Genomic DNA, 16,332 nt, shown 5'->3' with positions numbered 1-16,332 from the left:
TTAGTTCTAACAGCTGTTACAAGGTTCAAGAATTCCCTTTAGCATGAATAAAAATACTATGTGCAAATTCATTTTAATTCAGCATGACCTACTGTTGCAACCCACCAGTGAGGAACAGCACACTCTTAATGGGGAAATTCAGTGAGAAAAGGGCTGGGAGTTTAAATTAAGAGCTCAGGAGTTATGGGATTATTGGAACATTTGCTGCCATTGTGCAAAAATAAAGATTTCCTTCTGTGGCACCGGGCAAGGCGTTTATTTTGATATGATAATTTCCTTTACATTTTTAATCACCGTCCTTTGCGATTTAGCGTCTAAAGTCAGGACTGAATGAGTGAATGTAGTTATACACACACCACAGGAGCTCTGCCTTCATCTCTCCATCACAGTCTCAAAAGCATATGTTTATAGGTTATTATCAAGCCTTTAATTTCCATCCAGCTTCCATCTTCTCCCCTCATAAAAGCTCGTTTTCTTGCACTGTGGCAAGACATCACTGAAAGCTGGAAATTAATCAGTTACTGATTTTATGCTGACTGAATGTAATAAGTGATCACTGTCTTTCTCTTGGCATTTCAACTTCTTTGTAGACAAGACAGCAGCCAAACTGGAACCTGACTTCCTGCCATACATCCCACACTCTACAACTTATTTAGTCTGTAGTTCAGGTAGTAGAAAAGCTGCAGCACTGGGACTTCTTCATGTCTGGCAGAAGTAAAACCTTGGCAAAAAATAAACCAACCCTACAAGATGTTGACTGATCTCAATGCCAGGAGAGAGCATTCAAACCTCAGAACAGGCTTACTTGCGGTGCACTCGCTTTTCAATGACAACCCGAGATGCTTGGGATTTCTTTATATCTGCGATGTCTGCTCTCCAGGCTGACCCTCAACAAGCAGGGGGATTAGCAAAGCAGTGGAGAGGCTTACAACCACACCTGTGTATTAGCCATGTGATCGCATTTCTAATTTTCTGAGATTAGTCATTCTTGAATGCCTTTCCAATAGTTCATGCTTGGAAGAATCATTGTTGTGATGTCACTGAAAATCACATGGAAGTACAATGTGACCCGACCTTATCTGTCAAACGATAACTTTAAAGTTTATAATGCGAGCTCTTCATAATGACGGTCCAATCAGTAGAAATTTTACTTTAGTTTTTTATGCTTTAAAGAAAGGGATGATCAAAAAAACGAAAAACAAAACAAACAAACATCAAATTCAAAGACCAGAACCAACAATGCGTTAGGTCTCGATGCTTGTGTGTCCAAAACCTCCGCACAACCTATGCCATAGAGTTTGACCTGTTAAAAAAAAATTACACAGTGAGTCACATGTGGTTAGTTAGTCTCTAATATAACCCATCCTGACATAAATACATAGCATACCCAGGTGTGATATACCACAGCTGCTAAAGTTCCCCCTGAATGCATTATTTACGTGTAAAAAATCAGTTTTTAAAATGACACTACCAATTTGTGCGCTGGTTTCAATATTTACATCTTTAAGTCTCCTTGCTGAAGTTTACAACATTGGTCCATCAAAACAGGGGCACAAGATTTTTCACCATTTCCCTCAATCCACAAGACTGAAAACTGTCAGAATCAAAACAACCAGGTAAACCATTTACCCAGAACCTGTTTGTCCTCTTGTTCTGAGATCATAAGTAGGATGTTTGGCCTATATAGCAAGTAGGAGGATGTAATAATAATAATGGATTGCATTTATATAGCGCTTTTTGAAACCCTCAAAGCGCTTTTACAATTCCACTATTCATTCACTCTCACACACTGGTGGAGGCAGCTACAGTTGTAGCCACAGCTGCCCTGGGGCAGACTGACAGAGGCGAGGCTGCCATGTCGCGCCATCGGCCCCTCTGACCATCACCAGTAGGTGGCAGGTGAAGTGTCTTGCCCAAGGACACAATGACCGAAACTGTCCGAGCCGGGGCTCGAACCGGCAACCTTCCGATTACAAGGCGAGGCAAGGCAAGTTTATTTGTATAGCACAATTCAACAACAAGGTGATTCAAAGTGCTTTACAGAGACATTAGAAACAAGAACAAATAAAAAGCATGATTTAAAATTGATTAAAACAAGCAAATAAACTAACTAACTAATTAACAAACAAACAAACAAACAAACAAACAAAACAGTATATAAAATCAAAACAGATAAAATCAGAACAGTAGATAAAATCAGTAGTTAAATGTAAGTTTTGAAATTTAAGCTTAAAGTGTGGATTTGGTGCTTTATTCAAATGCAGCTGAGAACAGGTGAGTCTTCAACCTGGATTTAAATAAACTGAGTGTTTCAGCTGATCTGAGGCTTTCTGGGAGTTTGTTCCAGATATAAGGAGCATAAAAGCTGAATGCAGCTTCTCCGTGTCTGGTTCTGACTCTGAGAACTGATAAAAGACCGGATCCAGATGACCTGAGGGATCTGGATGGTTCATACTGGGTCAGGAGGTCACTGATGTATTTTGGTCCTAAACCATTCAGAGCTTTATAGGCCAGCATCAGAACTTTAAAGTCTATCCTCTGACGGACAGGCAGCCAGTGTAAGGACCTCAGAGCTGGACTGATGTGGTCCACTTTTTTGGTCTTAGTGAGGACTTGAGCAGCAGAGTTCTGAATGAGCTGTAGTTGTCTGACTGATTTTTTAGGTAGACCTGTAAAGATGCTGTTACAGTAATCAAGCCTACTAAAAATGAATGCATGGACTAGTTTTTCCAGGTCCTGTTGAGACATCAGATCTTTTATCCTTGATATATTCTTGAGGTGATAGTAAGCTGACTTTGTTATTGTCTTAATGTGTTTTTCTAAGTTTAGGTCTGCATCCATCACTACACCCAAATTTCTCGCCTGGTTTGTGGTTTTTAGATGTATAGATTGAAGTTCTCTGGTGACCTGTAATCGTTTTTCTTTGGCGCCAAAGACTATTACCTCAGTTTTGTTTTTGTTTAGCTGGAGAAAATTGTGGCACAACCAGTCATTGATTTCCTCAATGCATTTACCAAGAGCCTGTACAGGGCCTCGGTCTCCTGGTGACATTGTGATATATATTTGTGTGTCATCTGCATAGCTGTGATAGTTTATTTTGTTGTTGTTTATAATCTGTGCCAGTGGGAGCATGTAGATGTTAAACAGAAGGGGTCCCAAGATGGAACCTTGGGGAACTCCACATGTGATACTTGTCTGCTCAGATGTGAAGTTACCTATTGATACAAAGTATTTCCTGTTTTCTACGTATGTTTTGAACCAGTTTAGTACAGTTCCTGAAAGACCTGTCCAGTTCTCCAGTCGTTTGAGTAATATGTTGTGGTCAACTGTATCAAATGCTGCACTGAGATCCAGTAAAACTAGGACTGACATTTTTCCACTGTCTGTATTCAGACATATGTCATTAAACACTTTGGTCAGAGCGGTTTCAGTGCTGTGGTTCTGTCTAAAACCTGACTGGAAGGCATCGTAGCAGTTATTCTTTTTTAAGAAGTAATTGAGCTGTTGAGAAACTGCTTTTTCAATGATCTTACTTAAAAACGGGAGATTTGAGATCGGCCTGTAGTTGTTCATTTGTGTCTTGTCAAGATTGTCCTTTTTCAGTATAGGTTTGATTACAGCAGTTTTTAGTGATTCTGGAAACACACCTGATAATAAAGAAAAGTTGACGATCTGTAACAGGTCTGACTCCAAAGTCTTTGAGACCTTTTTGAAAAAACTTGTTGGCAGGACATCTAAACAGCAGGAGGAGGAGTTCAGTTGACCTAAGATGTCCTCCAGGTCTTTGCTGTTAATAGGTTGAAACTGTTTCATGGTGTTTAAACAGTTTTTTGGTGGACACAGTACATATCCTGGATCTGCTGTTGATGTACCAATTGCTTGTCTAATTTTTTGGATTTTTTCAGTGAAGAATTTGGCAAAGTCATTGCAGGCCATGGTCGAATGAAGTTCAGCTGCCACTGACACAGGAGGGTTTGTTAGCCTGTCAACTGTAGAAAATAAGACCCGAGCATTATGGCTGTTTTTAGTGATGATGTCAGAGAAGTAGGACCTCCTTGCATTCCTCAGTTGTAAATTATAATTGTGAAGTTTCTCTTTATAGATGTCATAATGAACCTGGAGGTTTGTTTTTCTCCATCTGCGCTCAGCTTTCCTACACTCTCTTTTTTCATTTTTCACCAGTGTGGAGTTTCTCCATGGAGACTTTTTCCTTCCAGAGATAACCTTCACCTTAATGGGAGCAATAGTGTCCATTACATTTAACATGTTAGCATTGAAGCTATTGACGAGCTCATTGACTGACCCTCTGGGCAGGTCAGGTGTTAATGGGAAGACCTGGTTAAAAATTGCACTACTGTGTTCAGTTATACACAGTTTTGTGATCACTGTTGTTGATATATTTATGTGGGCTGAGATTTTACTTTCAAAGAAAACAGTAATGATCAGACAGGCCCACATCAGACACAGTAACCTTTGAAATGCTCAGGCCTTTGGAGATCAGTAGGTCAAGAGTGTGTCCTCTATTATGTGTGGCCTCTGTTACATGCTGAGTCAGCCCAAAGTTGCCCAGAGTGTTACTCAGGTCTTTAGTCCCTTTGTCCTGAGGGTTGTCCACATGAATGTTAAAATCCCCAGCAATAATTACACAGTCAAAATCAACACAGATCACAGACAGCAGTTCACTGAGGTCATTAAAAAAGTCTGTGCAGTATTTGGGAGGCCTGTAAACATTAAGAAACACAACTTTGGATGGGGCCTTCAGCTGCAAAGCCACATATTCAAAAGACTGAAAACTTCCAGGAGATAGCTGCTTACATTGAAATGATTCATTAAATAAGACAGCAACCCCCCCTCCTCTCCTGCTCACCCTGGCCTCACTGATAAAACTGTAGTTAGGAGGGGTCGTCTCGATGAGAACAGCTCCACTGTTACTTTGGTCCAACCAAGTTTCAGTTAAAAACATAAAATCAAGGCTGTGCTCAGTGATTAAATCATTAATTAAAAATGTTTTCCCAGCTAAAGATCTAACGTTTAATAAAGCCAACTTAAGTGTTTTAGAGGTATTACTTGTCCCCTCGTGTTTGGGAGCAGTCTGTGGCACACAAGGTATGTTTACTATGTTTAAAGATCTTTTAGAGTGCAGCTCTCTGTGTTTTGACCAGGCCACATGTCTCCTGTCACCTAAAAGTACAGAAATTTTAAAACCTTCTAGTAAACAGGGTCCCAGCTTCTCCTGGGAAAAGTCATCACTGCCATAATCCTCACAGCCCGGACCCTTCACACATCACGCATCAGACTGCGGAGACAAAGCATGAAGGTGGTAAGGAGGAACTAAGGGGGGCGAGGCTGGGCAATGTGACTTCGATTGCTCTGTTGAGGGTGGGGCTCGATGGCGAACCTTTGGCCGCTCTGGTGGGGGGTTTAGGGGGGACAAAAAGGGATTGGGACGGGGGGTAGATCTGAGCCCAGCATTGACCCGCTCCATCATCTCCTCAGTGAATTTCAGGTGTGGGGAGGAGGGAGAAAGGGAGGGGGAGGAGGGTGATGGCCTGTCAGGGGTTTGGGGGACTGGGGAAGGTCGTGGTCCCTTGTCCTGGTCGTTGGTGTTGTTGAGAGAGTTGGAGGCAAATAGGGACCCCTCTTCTTGCCTTAGATGTCTCTCCTTTCTGAGGCTCTTCCTCAGATGCCTTAGGTGTCTCTCCTTTCTGAGGCTCTTCCCGGGTGGGGGCAAATGGAGCTCCTCCTCAAGGTTTCTGCTGGGCTTTGTCTGTTCTTGGAGTACTGTTTGTTCCTCTTTATGAGATAACTCCTCGTTTATCTCAGCCTTGGCACCAAGCACGGATGGATGACGTATGGAATAAAACAAGTTGGAGGTGAACAGTTTCACCCCTGACTTGTTAAAATTAAATCCATTTGCTTTGAACAGATGCCTGCGTTCCCAAAAAATATTAAAGTTGTCGATAAAGTGCACTGAGTGGTCAGCACATGCTGATATAAGCCATTTATTCAGTGTAAACAACCTGCTGAATCTCTCGTCTCCTCCTCTGACCGGCGGTACAGGTCCACTGATGAATACAGCTGCATTCAGAGAGTTTACAGTATTTAATAATCCAGTAAAGTCCCGTTTCAGAACCTCCGACTGTTGTTTGGACACATCGTTTGACCCTGTATGCAGAACAATGTTTGTCACAGTTGGATATTCATCTGCAATTTGAAGAATTCTCTCCTTCAGGTTGTTGACCATATCGTTAGGAAAGAAGAGGACTTTAGTGTTCTTACCGCACATCCTTTGTACATCCTTTACGGCAGAGTCACCCACAATCAGAGTTTCAGGCCTAGCCTTTAGCTTTCCCTGTGGCCTTTCACTTTTCAACAGATTTTCAGACCTTATTTCGCTGCTTTTAGATGGATGGTTGTCCGATATAGATCCAGGGTCCTTTGATAGTGGAGCAAATCTGTTCTGCAGTTTCACATTCAGTTGTTTTGGAGGTTTGTTGTTAACCTTCCTATTCACGGTTGTCCAGTCCTGTTTCCTCCCGTATACAGGGGTAGAAGAGCTTCTCTGTCTCGTAGGAAGTGAAGGCCAGTCGGTTTCAGAGATTTCAGCTCGCTGTGCCCTGCCTGTGATACGTCCTCCCCCTTCCAGGAGACATGATTTATGTCTTGGTTTTGCACCAAGACAGTCTAAGGGGGGATTATCACTTGAGGATTTATAATAATGCACAGAGTCTACTTTCTTGGTCATGTTATCTGTGCTCCTTAGCTGTGTACTAGCTTGCTCATCGCCATTGTTTTGAATCAAAGGCAAGGTTGTTTCATTTCCACACAGTCCATTTACCTCCACGTTTACTTCTAAGCGATGAATTTTTGTCTCCAGTACTGCAATCTTCTGCAGGAGGCTGTGGTAGTCATCTGTGGAGAGGGAAGGCATCTTGTTGCTAGTTAGCCTAGCGGTTAGCACCTTTCCAGGCTATTGAGGCTGCTCGGTGCCCAGACGCTGTAATCAGGCTTCAGCTGTGTCTAGGCCACAGACACACGGAGCGCTGAGGACAAGGTAACCATAAAATGTTGCTGTTTCTGTTAAGAACACTCTAGTCCTAATGATCTACAAGTGTCCAGAAGTTATCGCAGGTAAGCTCACACGGAAAAAAGGGAAAAAATCAGCGTAAAAATCAATAAAAATCAATATAAGAAGCAAAGCATTCAAGAGCAAAGAGATGAAGCGTCCACACTCACAAAGGGGAGGAGCAAGACGAACTGCCAACTCTTGAGCCACGATCGCCCTAAGTAGGAGGATGTATAGAATACCGCAGAGCAACTGGACAAATATATATGACTCTGATCCTCCATCGCCATGTTTTTTTTTGTTTTATGCAGTTTTATGCAAGCATCTTATTGATTTATCATTATTTAGTTCAGTTAGTGGCCTTCCTTCCTGAGAAGTTAACTTTCAAAGAATAATTAACTTTCACAATGCAATTAAAAAAAATCGCCAACAAGAACTGAACCTCTTTGCACTTGATTAGTCACAGTGTATCAGCAGTTGGCAAAACCCAACAAGACATAAGATACAATTTAAAGAACGTCTTTTGGGTTTTGTCCTGATAGCTCCCCTAAACCTATGCTAATTTTAACTATTATTTTATTTTTATTATTAATATTTTTCTGTTACTGTCAGTCATTTTCTGTTACCCCTCTGAAATGTTGTAAAGACAGTGAGACATTATCTCTGTAGTTTTTATATCAATATTTCCATTTCAACAGAGCGGTGAAAATCTGCACAAATATAAGGACGTGAGCTGGAGGAGAAAATGAACAGTAAAATTAATAACAATAAACCCTTTTGGTCGCAAAATATGAAAAATATCATGAAAATACACATGCATAAAAACAAACAAAATGCTCCTCTACAGCAAAATAATCTTTAAAAACACAATGTTTTTTTTTTCATTTCCAAATCACATCTCCAGTTATTCCAAATGACAGTGAACATCTCACTTTGCCACCTTCCTAAACGAAAATTTGAGATTGATGAGAAATAAAGGTCATTAAGTGACATGGATCAGGGCACAGTCAGAAAAGCTTTTCATCTAATTACACTTTATATTTAGGCACAAATGTAGTGATAGGAGAAAAATTGCACTAGTATAAGGTCAGTAATGATGTGCACACTGTGCAGCCCATTTCGATTTTTACAAGTACTGCATGAATGTAATAATTTATCATGTTTACTTCTGCAAAATTCTGCAAATGAGTGAAATTAAAGGGAATTTATTACTAACCTGAACATATTTCTAAACAACTAAAAACAACCTGCTAAAGTTCGTATGCTGCTACATTAGGACACTCAGCAACAAGATTTTGTGAGTGTCATAATGAAACTGTGAAGGTTGAACAATTTGTTGCATTTTGAAGTTAATTTTCAACATGATCAGTAATCTCAGTGTACTTAATATTGTAAACTACAGACTATACAACACTGCAGATTGAAATCCCAGCAGTGTAATGATCCCATATGAGGAGCATTGCAATGGTCTACCTTTCGTAGACCATTGCAATGACAGCTGGGATGAGGTAGGAAAAGAAGATTAAAAACAAAGCAGAGGAAAACAACTCACCTGTAGCCATGCTGAGTGTCCACGCACACTCCACCGTTGTAGCAGGGGTTTCTGGGATATGTGGCACAAGGCTGATGGGACTGTTCTCTGCCTGGGCAGGAGCACACCGCTGTGGATTCAACTGTCACAGACACAAGACTCATAGTCCCACAATCCACCACTGTGGGCGTGTCCCGCACGTTCAAAGTGTTGGAGCAGCCACCTGTCCCGCCACACTCGGAGTTGGGACACTCATCCACCCGGACCTGGAACACGCTGACCTGCAGGAAAGACTGGAGCTGGATGGAAAGAGAAAAAGAGAGCACTTATCAGGCAGACTGTCATGTCACGGTAAAAGCACAGGGTAAAATTTTAGTCGAACTTTTATCTCTCCAAGCACAGCAGGCATCGTAATGGTATGGATTTTTTTTGGACATCTACTTCTGAGTCTGTAAATAGCACAACAGGGTGCATTTCCCTTTGCACAGACATGAACTGGTAGGAGATGCTTTAGAGAGGCAACAAAACCTCACCCACTTCCCGCACATAAACAGTGCCGACTGGGCTGAATCAATGGACAAAGACGAGTAACATGGACCTTTGTCTGGTAATGAACCCAGACCTCTGCACTTTGCCATCTACGATGTAAAACAAAAACATTAACAGCTACATACTGAAACACCACTTGGTCTCTTTAATAGTTCCTCACAGAATATGCCTACTTTTCTGAGAATATGCTTGCACTTTCTGCACACCCATCCAAGCGCTTAAATTGTATGGTAAGTACTGACAGTGTTGACAGCTTTCACAATGAAGCAGCTGCAGCCACGATCACATCAGTCACACTCAAGAATAACATGTGGCTGAGGTCAGGTTTGACTAAATCCTTTGAGTGTGTGTGTGGGATAATGTTGGCCTGACTTTTGTATAAAGTGAGCTATTTATAATTTGAAGTAAAGTTTAAAGTTAGTTTGACAAACTTTAGCTCTCAACTTACTATTATGTAGGTGAGAAGTAATTAAAGTAATTACACGGGTAAATGTAACCCAAGTTTAGTCGTTAGATGTCAGCCCAAATCGGGAAGCAAAATCTGTGTAACACCAGATGAGTGAAGGGGTCTCATACATTCAGCTGCACCCTGATTACCTGATAATCTACTTTGATTGACAGCTAGATGTATTTGTGGAGCTGTGTGCCAATTTAAATAAAAAACATCAAGAATGTAAAAACTGATTTCCTTGGAAACAGATGAGTAAAATTAAGCTTATCTGTTATGCCACGCTGGCTGCAAATCCCTCGACTTGCAAGAGAAAATGAACTGATTCCAAACCAGCTTTAATGTTAAAGTGTTTGGACTCTTTTGCCATAACCGATCGAATTATGCTGCAGCCTGTGTACCCGTTAAAGTATTTCAATGTGTATTATGTTTACTGTCTAGACCAAAAAGTCCTGATTGAATCTTTTCAGTGAAATAATTGTAGTTATATATAATTTTCTGATCAAGTTATTTTTTTCATTTTCATGTAGATGTAAGTTGGACATCTGATGTCTGACTGGATGCACAACCAGTTGGGAACAATGTTGATAAGAGCAAACTCGGTGTGTGAATGTGTTCGGATTACCGAAGGCTGTTCAAGTAATTGAGTTATTTTTCTGCACTGGCTCCTGGAAAAGTGGGCTAAACGGTGATGAAGCAGAGGGGAAACTATGACTCTCCAGGTTGAGCAATTTGATAAAGTGATGTGAAAGAAAATTAAATGGAAACTGTATGTTGTTTGTATGCTTTTGGATGAGTCGACTTTCACTGGTAAAGCTGACAAAGGTCAACTGAGTTTGTGCACACATTTGTGTGCTCATGAAGAGGGGCGAGCACACACATACAGACATACTGGGGGTAGATGGTACTGAATATGAACGCGGGTCGCTTTATGTTCAATATTCCAGGCAGGCTGGACTTTAGTCAGTGTGAATCGATCGCACTGATTAACCAGGCGGTGCTGCAGGGACTGTAACTTTGATAAGGATTTTGTTTTATGGATCAGTTATACTTCTGACTGATGTCTCATAACATCTGACGTCATTAGCAGTAATGTCCTCCCATTCAAAACTCGCTTCTTTCATTTAAACTACCTGTGTCATTAATTTTTGTACTTCATAGCAACTCAGACACAAATGCTTCTCTTCATTGGTTTCTCTCATCTAATGCTGCTGAAGGTATATGCATTCTTACAGCAAATTAATTTGAAAGGAGGTTGGCTGCATGAGAGCTCAATAAAAGGGGCCTATAGATGATCACACACATATCCCATGAATCCCATTTCCTGTGCCCTTGGTCTGTGTCACTGTGCACTGTATCATGACAGACTATTAGCCAAACATGGTTTGGCAACCCTATCTATCTGCCAGGAAATCATATAAGAAATGTAATTTCTATATACAAAATTTGCAAAAGCTCATTTGGTTTGCAGGAAACATTATGCAGGTTTTTTAATCAACATGAGGAAATGTTTTTAATGAACCTGTTGGCATGTAGCAAATATATTAAAGCTGAACTTATCAATGGTTCCAGTGTTGTTTTCCTCCAGGCACACTCTCAAATTTTAAGTGTACAATATCCATTTGTATGTTTATGTTGAGCGATGTGCAGCACCTTGTTAAGGCTAAAAAAAAATAGCAGCCTGGCTTTAAAGGAAAACTTTCGAGTGACTCGAGACTCAAGTTGTTATGTATATTTAATTAAACAAGATATACGTATGCAACTTCTGGACACTGGTGGAAGAGCTGTTGGCTCTGTATGCTCAACATTTACAAAAATAGCAGAATGTGTACAATGGTGTACCATATCAGTCATCATATCTTGACTGCAGACTGTTCACAAAGCTGAGGGATCTGGGACTTAACAGCCGTCTGTGTGCATGGGTGTTGGACTTCCTCACTGGCAGAACTCAGGTGGTGAGGGTGGGCAGGTGCTTCTCCAACAGCATCACCATCAACACAGGAGCACCTCAGGGATGTGTCCTCTCGCCACTGCTCTACTCCCTCTACACTTCAGACTGTGTGGCCACCCATGGCTCCAACACCATTGTGAAGTTTGCTGACGACACAGTGGTGTTGGGTGCCATCTCCAACAACGATGAGGCGGCCTACATGGATGAAGTGAAGAATCTGGCATCGTGGTGCCAGGACAACCACCTCCAGCTGAACGTCAGCAAGACCAAGGAGCTGGTGGTGGACTTCAGAAGGGGTCAGCACAGAGACTACAAGCCCATTATCATCAATGGAGCTCCAGTGGAGAGGGTGCAGTCCTTCAAGTATGTTGGTGTCCACATCTCCTCAGACCTGACATGGGCTGCCCACATTCAGGTCCAGACCAAAAAGGCTAGGCAGCGCCTGTATCACCTACGACAACTGAGGAAGTTCAGGGTCTCTCCAAAGATCCTCAGGATTTTCTATACAGGCGCTGTGGAGAGCATCCTCACACAGAACATGACATCGTGGTTCGGGAACAGCTGTGTGAAGGACCAAAAAGCTCTCCAGAGAGTGATCCGTACAGCAGAATGCTGCTGCAGGATTGCTCTCCCCCCGCTTCAGGACACCTACACCAGGAGATGCCGGACTAGACCAGCGCAGATACTGAAGGACCCGTCCCATCCTGGCAACAAACTGTTCCAACTTCTGCAATCTGGTAGAAGGTTCCGCATCTTCCGGGCAAGGACAGAGAGACTCAAGAGGAGCTTCTATCCCCAAGCCATCCGTGCCCTAAACACACACACCCGCCCTCTCACATCATCCATAATTGACTGAGACAGGACTCTTCCAGACACTAAACCAAGGCACAATGTACATTTCAATTCCTTTAATTTTAAATAGGTTTATATTGTCTATCCTGTAAAATAGTCAGATATCTATTCATATTAATGTACAGAATTCACCTGCTTGCTGCTACTACTGCACATTCACCCAGTGTATATACTATATGTATATATATATATATATATATATATATATATATATATATATATATATATATATATATATATATATATATATATATATATATAATGTTCTTCCTCTACACCCCCCCAATTTTTGCACATGTCGAGGAGCGTGTCAGGCTACATTTCACTGTGTGTTATACTTGTATAACTATGCATGTGACAAATAAAGGACCTTGAACCTTGAACAAGATAAACAATAACTGACATATTCCTCCACTGAAATGAATGTAGTTAGTACTAGAGATGGACCGATCCGATATTACGTATCGGTATTGGTCCGATACTGACCTAAATTACTGGATCGGATATCGGAGAAAAATAAAAAATGTAATCCGATCCATTAAATATCACGAAAGCACCTCGCAAAACTTGCAACACGCCGTAACTCACCTCAGAACGTTAGCAGTCGGAGCAGTATGCATCACGTGATAGAGCGGCTGTGGCATGCCGGACCTGTCGGTGGTCTGGATAGCATGTGGAGCTTCGCTAGCAACCTGGCATTTCATCTCCGACAAAGTTATCCCCGAGAGAAGTAAAGCAAGTGTGTAAGTCCATCTCTGAATGTTTGTAAAGCATTCCTGTGTTAAGCTTAACGAGCGACTGCCTCTCGCTCTCCGGCTGCTACTTCAATCGTGAAACTGCTTAAATGATCAGCTGATCGGCTTTTCTGTCGCGAGTCCGTGTCTCTTATTTGTTTTTGGCCCACTTTGCACCAGAAAGAGGAAACCAGCGGCTGAACAACAGCAGAACGTTTAAGCTTGATCAGCTGTTGTTAGAATTTATTTAATATTACTTTCTACTCCAGGATCTTTTTCTACGTAGCTGACGCTGGTAACTGTGCAGGGGCGGATCTAGCAAAGTTTAGCCAGGGGGGCCGATAGGGCATTAACTGGGAAAAGGGGGCACAAAGACATACTTTTCTTTCTTATTCTCATTTAAAATGTCGAGCTTTTAATAAATAATTATCTGACACCCAAAGTTTTAATTTGATGTAAAATGAATAGAAGTCAATTACTGTATATAGTGACTATTAAGTCTAATATATACCCTAGTAAGCTATAGTACTTTTTCCTTTGGGAAGGTACCATCTGTGCAGTCTGCAATTTTGTTGAAGAAAGATGTTGAATCTATTTAATATTTCTTGAAAAATAATTGATTTCTGTGCATTTTTTTCACACTGCATCAAATTAAGGTTGATTACGTCGATTAAGCATCATGAGGTGGCGCGTGAGGGGTGGTTCCTTATTTTTTATTTATTTATGTTTGTTGTTGCTGGGAGTTGGAACCCTATTAGTTAGGTTGCTTAATATTTACGCTAAGTACTCTTTAAAATACCAGAATAGGGAGGATGGTGTAGGTCTAAGTTTATTAGATTGATCAGTATTGCTGAACTATGAAATATTTTTTTTGTATACAGGTATAACAGAATAGCTTTAGTGTAGTTGTTGTTTTAAACTTGAGTATGAACTTGCAGACTTGCAAAATGCAGCAAGATATTTTAAAAAACAGTTTTGTTGATTAAAAAACACCATATCGGATTCATATCGGTATCGGCAGATATCCAAATTTATGATATCGGTATCGGTATCGGACATAAAAAAGTGGTATCGTGCCATCTCTAGTTAGTACAGTAATGAGGATGCTTTTGGTCCTCTCCAAGGTTTCTGTTAGAGTAATAAGTGAAAACAATTTAAGCTTTACAAAATTTTATGTTTCAAGCTGTGCCTTTGATCTCAAAAAATATATCTGAAACACAGCATGCAACTCGGATTGAACAAAACGGCATCTGCTGTGTACTGTGTACCATTGTGACATCGTAATGGAATCCAGCAGGGGCGAACGTTTTTGAGTGTAGCTGCTAAAAAGTTCTAATTGTCTTGAATATTTGCTGGAACTGGAGGGCAAACGTCATCCTTTGCAGTAGACTGAAACGTGACCTGCATAAGAGAACTACATGTGCTGGTTTCTACAGCTTAGATGTTCAAACATTTTTACAAACGGTTAAGATGACATGGTTTGAACTTGGTGGAGAGCGGTATAAATGGAGGTGCGAGACAGAGACTGTATGTTTGTATGTATTCAGTTTAGCAAAAGTGTTTGCGACACACTGAGCACATAAATCAAATTGTGAGAGGCAGACTATGCCGCAGGGAAAGGAGAGAAAGGGGTACAATGGAGAGGGGAATGCCAGACACAGGGAGTATGAGGAGGAGTAAGATATCTGGGGATAAGGTGCTTTGCGGTGGAGTCAGAGTCATGCTGGCTGTCAGTTGGTTCTTAAAGCAGTGGGTGAGCTGAAAATAACTTTATAATAATTTTTGTCTGCTAGCGTCTTACACAGCCATGTGTGCAGGAAATCACTACATTGGTCTCGTCCTATTCAGCGGCACCAGATGGAGGGCTTTGCTCATTCTAGTATTTCTTGTTACTCTGGCACACCAACAAGGCATTTCAAAATACTCACAAAAGAAGAAGAGATTTGATGTTTCCCTCTCTCTCATCCAATATTTCTTATTTATACATAAATAAGAAATATTGCAGCGTGCGCCGATCTGTCATTCTTTTCTAAATCATTTTACTTTGAAAGACATTTATTTTAAAAGAACACTACTGTACTCTCCATTGGAGTTTGCATCCCCAGGAGCCTAAATGGCTGCACAGACATGAGCGTGCTCCATCTTTTGTATCTGGTCTCCATTGAGACATGCACTGAATTTCAAAGGCAGAACAGTGTGTATAGCAAGGAATAAAGGACCAAAGGGATCTATTGTTCCTTGGACTATTGTTCCACTGCATTAAGAAGTTCCCTCAGTCCTCTCCCCTGCCCTCGGGGCCACATTACTATAATGACAACATGAACCTTGGTATCTGAGCACCATACCGATGATTTTTTTAAAAAAGTCAAAAACCAGTGTAGTATCATTAGCAGTCAAGTAGAGCGTGATGGATTGAAAACACTGACGGATAACTTCCATTATGGAGGTAGAGCAAGCAGAAATAGAGAGGGTATAAAGACTTTTTTTTTAAAAACCCTCCTACTTCTGAGGCATTACAGGAGAATTGAGAACATTAATAATAAGAACTGCTTCATCTTCTACACCCCCCCTCCTTTCCCTCTTTCTTTCTCATCCAGCTCCACCCCCTCACAATCTCCCCCACCCTCCCCAATCTCTCCGACTCTCGTTCATCCTCTCTCGCCACGCTTCACATCTCATTCTGATCAATGTCTTCTCCGGAGAACCTGGCTGAATTCAGATGAAAAGCTCCGCGCTCTCCTCACAAATCACACCTGAAAGCCCCGGCTACCTCACCACTTACACATCTTTCTCTCCCTCTCTGCTTTCCTCATCCTACACTTGCAAATCTTTCCATCCTTTGATAGTCACGTGAAACAACAAGAGGTTAACTGAAAAGAACGTGGCTGAGGGCTGAGTGTGGCGAATGACCTGAGCTGACCACCGGGACCACAGCTGGATTCTCACGGTTTTCTCCCTGACAGACACACACATGCAAATCCAAACTAGCTCATCTTTCCCTCCGAGGACACCAGTTCAGCTCTCTGTGCTGTGAAATGCATACAATTCAACGTCTATGGTTCAGGCTCTCTCAAACACACACATGCACACACACAGGTCCCCTACTTCCATTCAGACTTCTGAAACGTGAAATGAGGTCTGACTGAAGCCAGCGACCAGGGGGCATTAGTGTGATATAGTAAAATGTTTGTTTTTTACCAA

The 16,332-nt window shown here is 41.4% G+C and overlaps 1 protein-coding gene across 1 annotated transcript in view; it reads right to left on the bottom strand.

Annotated features, from left to right (window-relative positions):
- LOC113026743 (neural-cadherin) overlaps positions 1–16,332 on the bottom strand; it is a 332,913-nt gene that overhangs the window by 113,858 nt on the left and 202,723 nt on the right. The window contains exon 26 of the mRNA XM_026175859.1: positions 8,619–8,896. Within this exon, the coding sequence (XP_026031644.1) occupies positions 8,619–8,896 (278 nt within the window). The remainder of the gene's footprint in view (positions 1–8,618; positions 8,897–16,332) is intronic.

This window comes from Astatotilapia calliptera, chromosome 1 (genome assembly GCF_900246225.1).
Source record: "Astatotilapia calliptera chromosome 1, fAstCal1.2, whole genome shotgun sequence".
Lineage (NCBI taxonomy): Eukaryota > Metazoa > Chordata > Actinopteri > Cichliformes > Cichlidae > Astatotilapia > Astatotilapia calliptera.
This window is presented reverse-complemented; position numbering and strand designations above follow the sequence as displayed.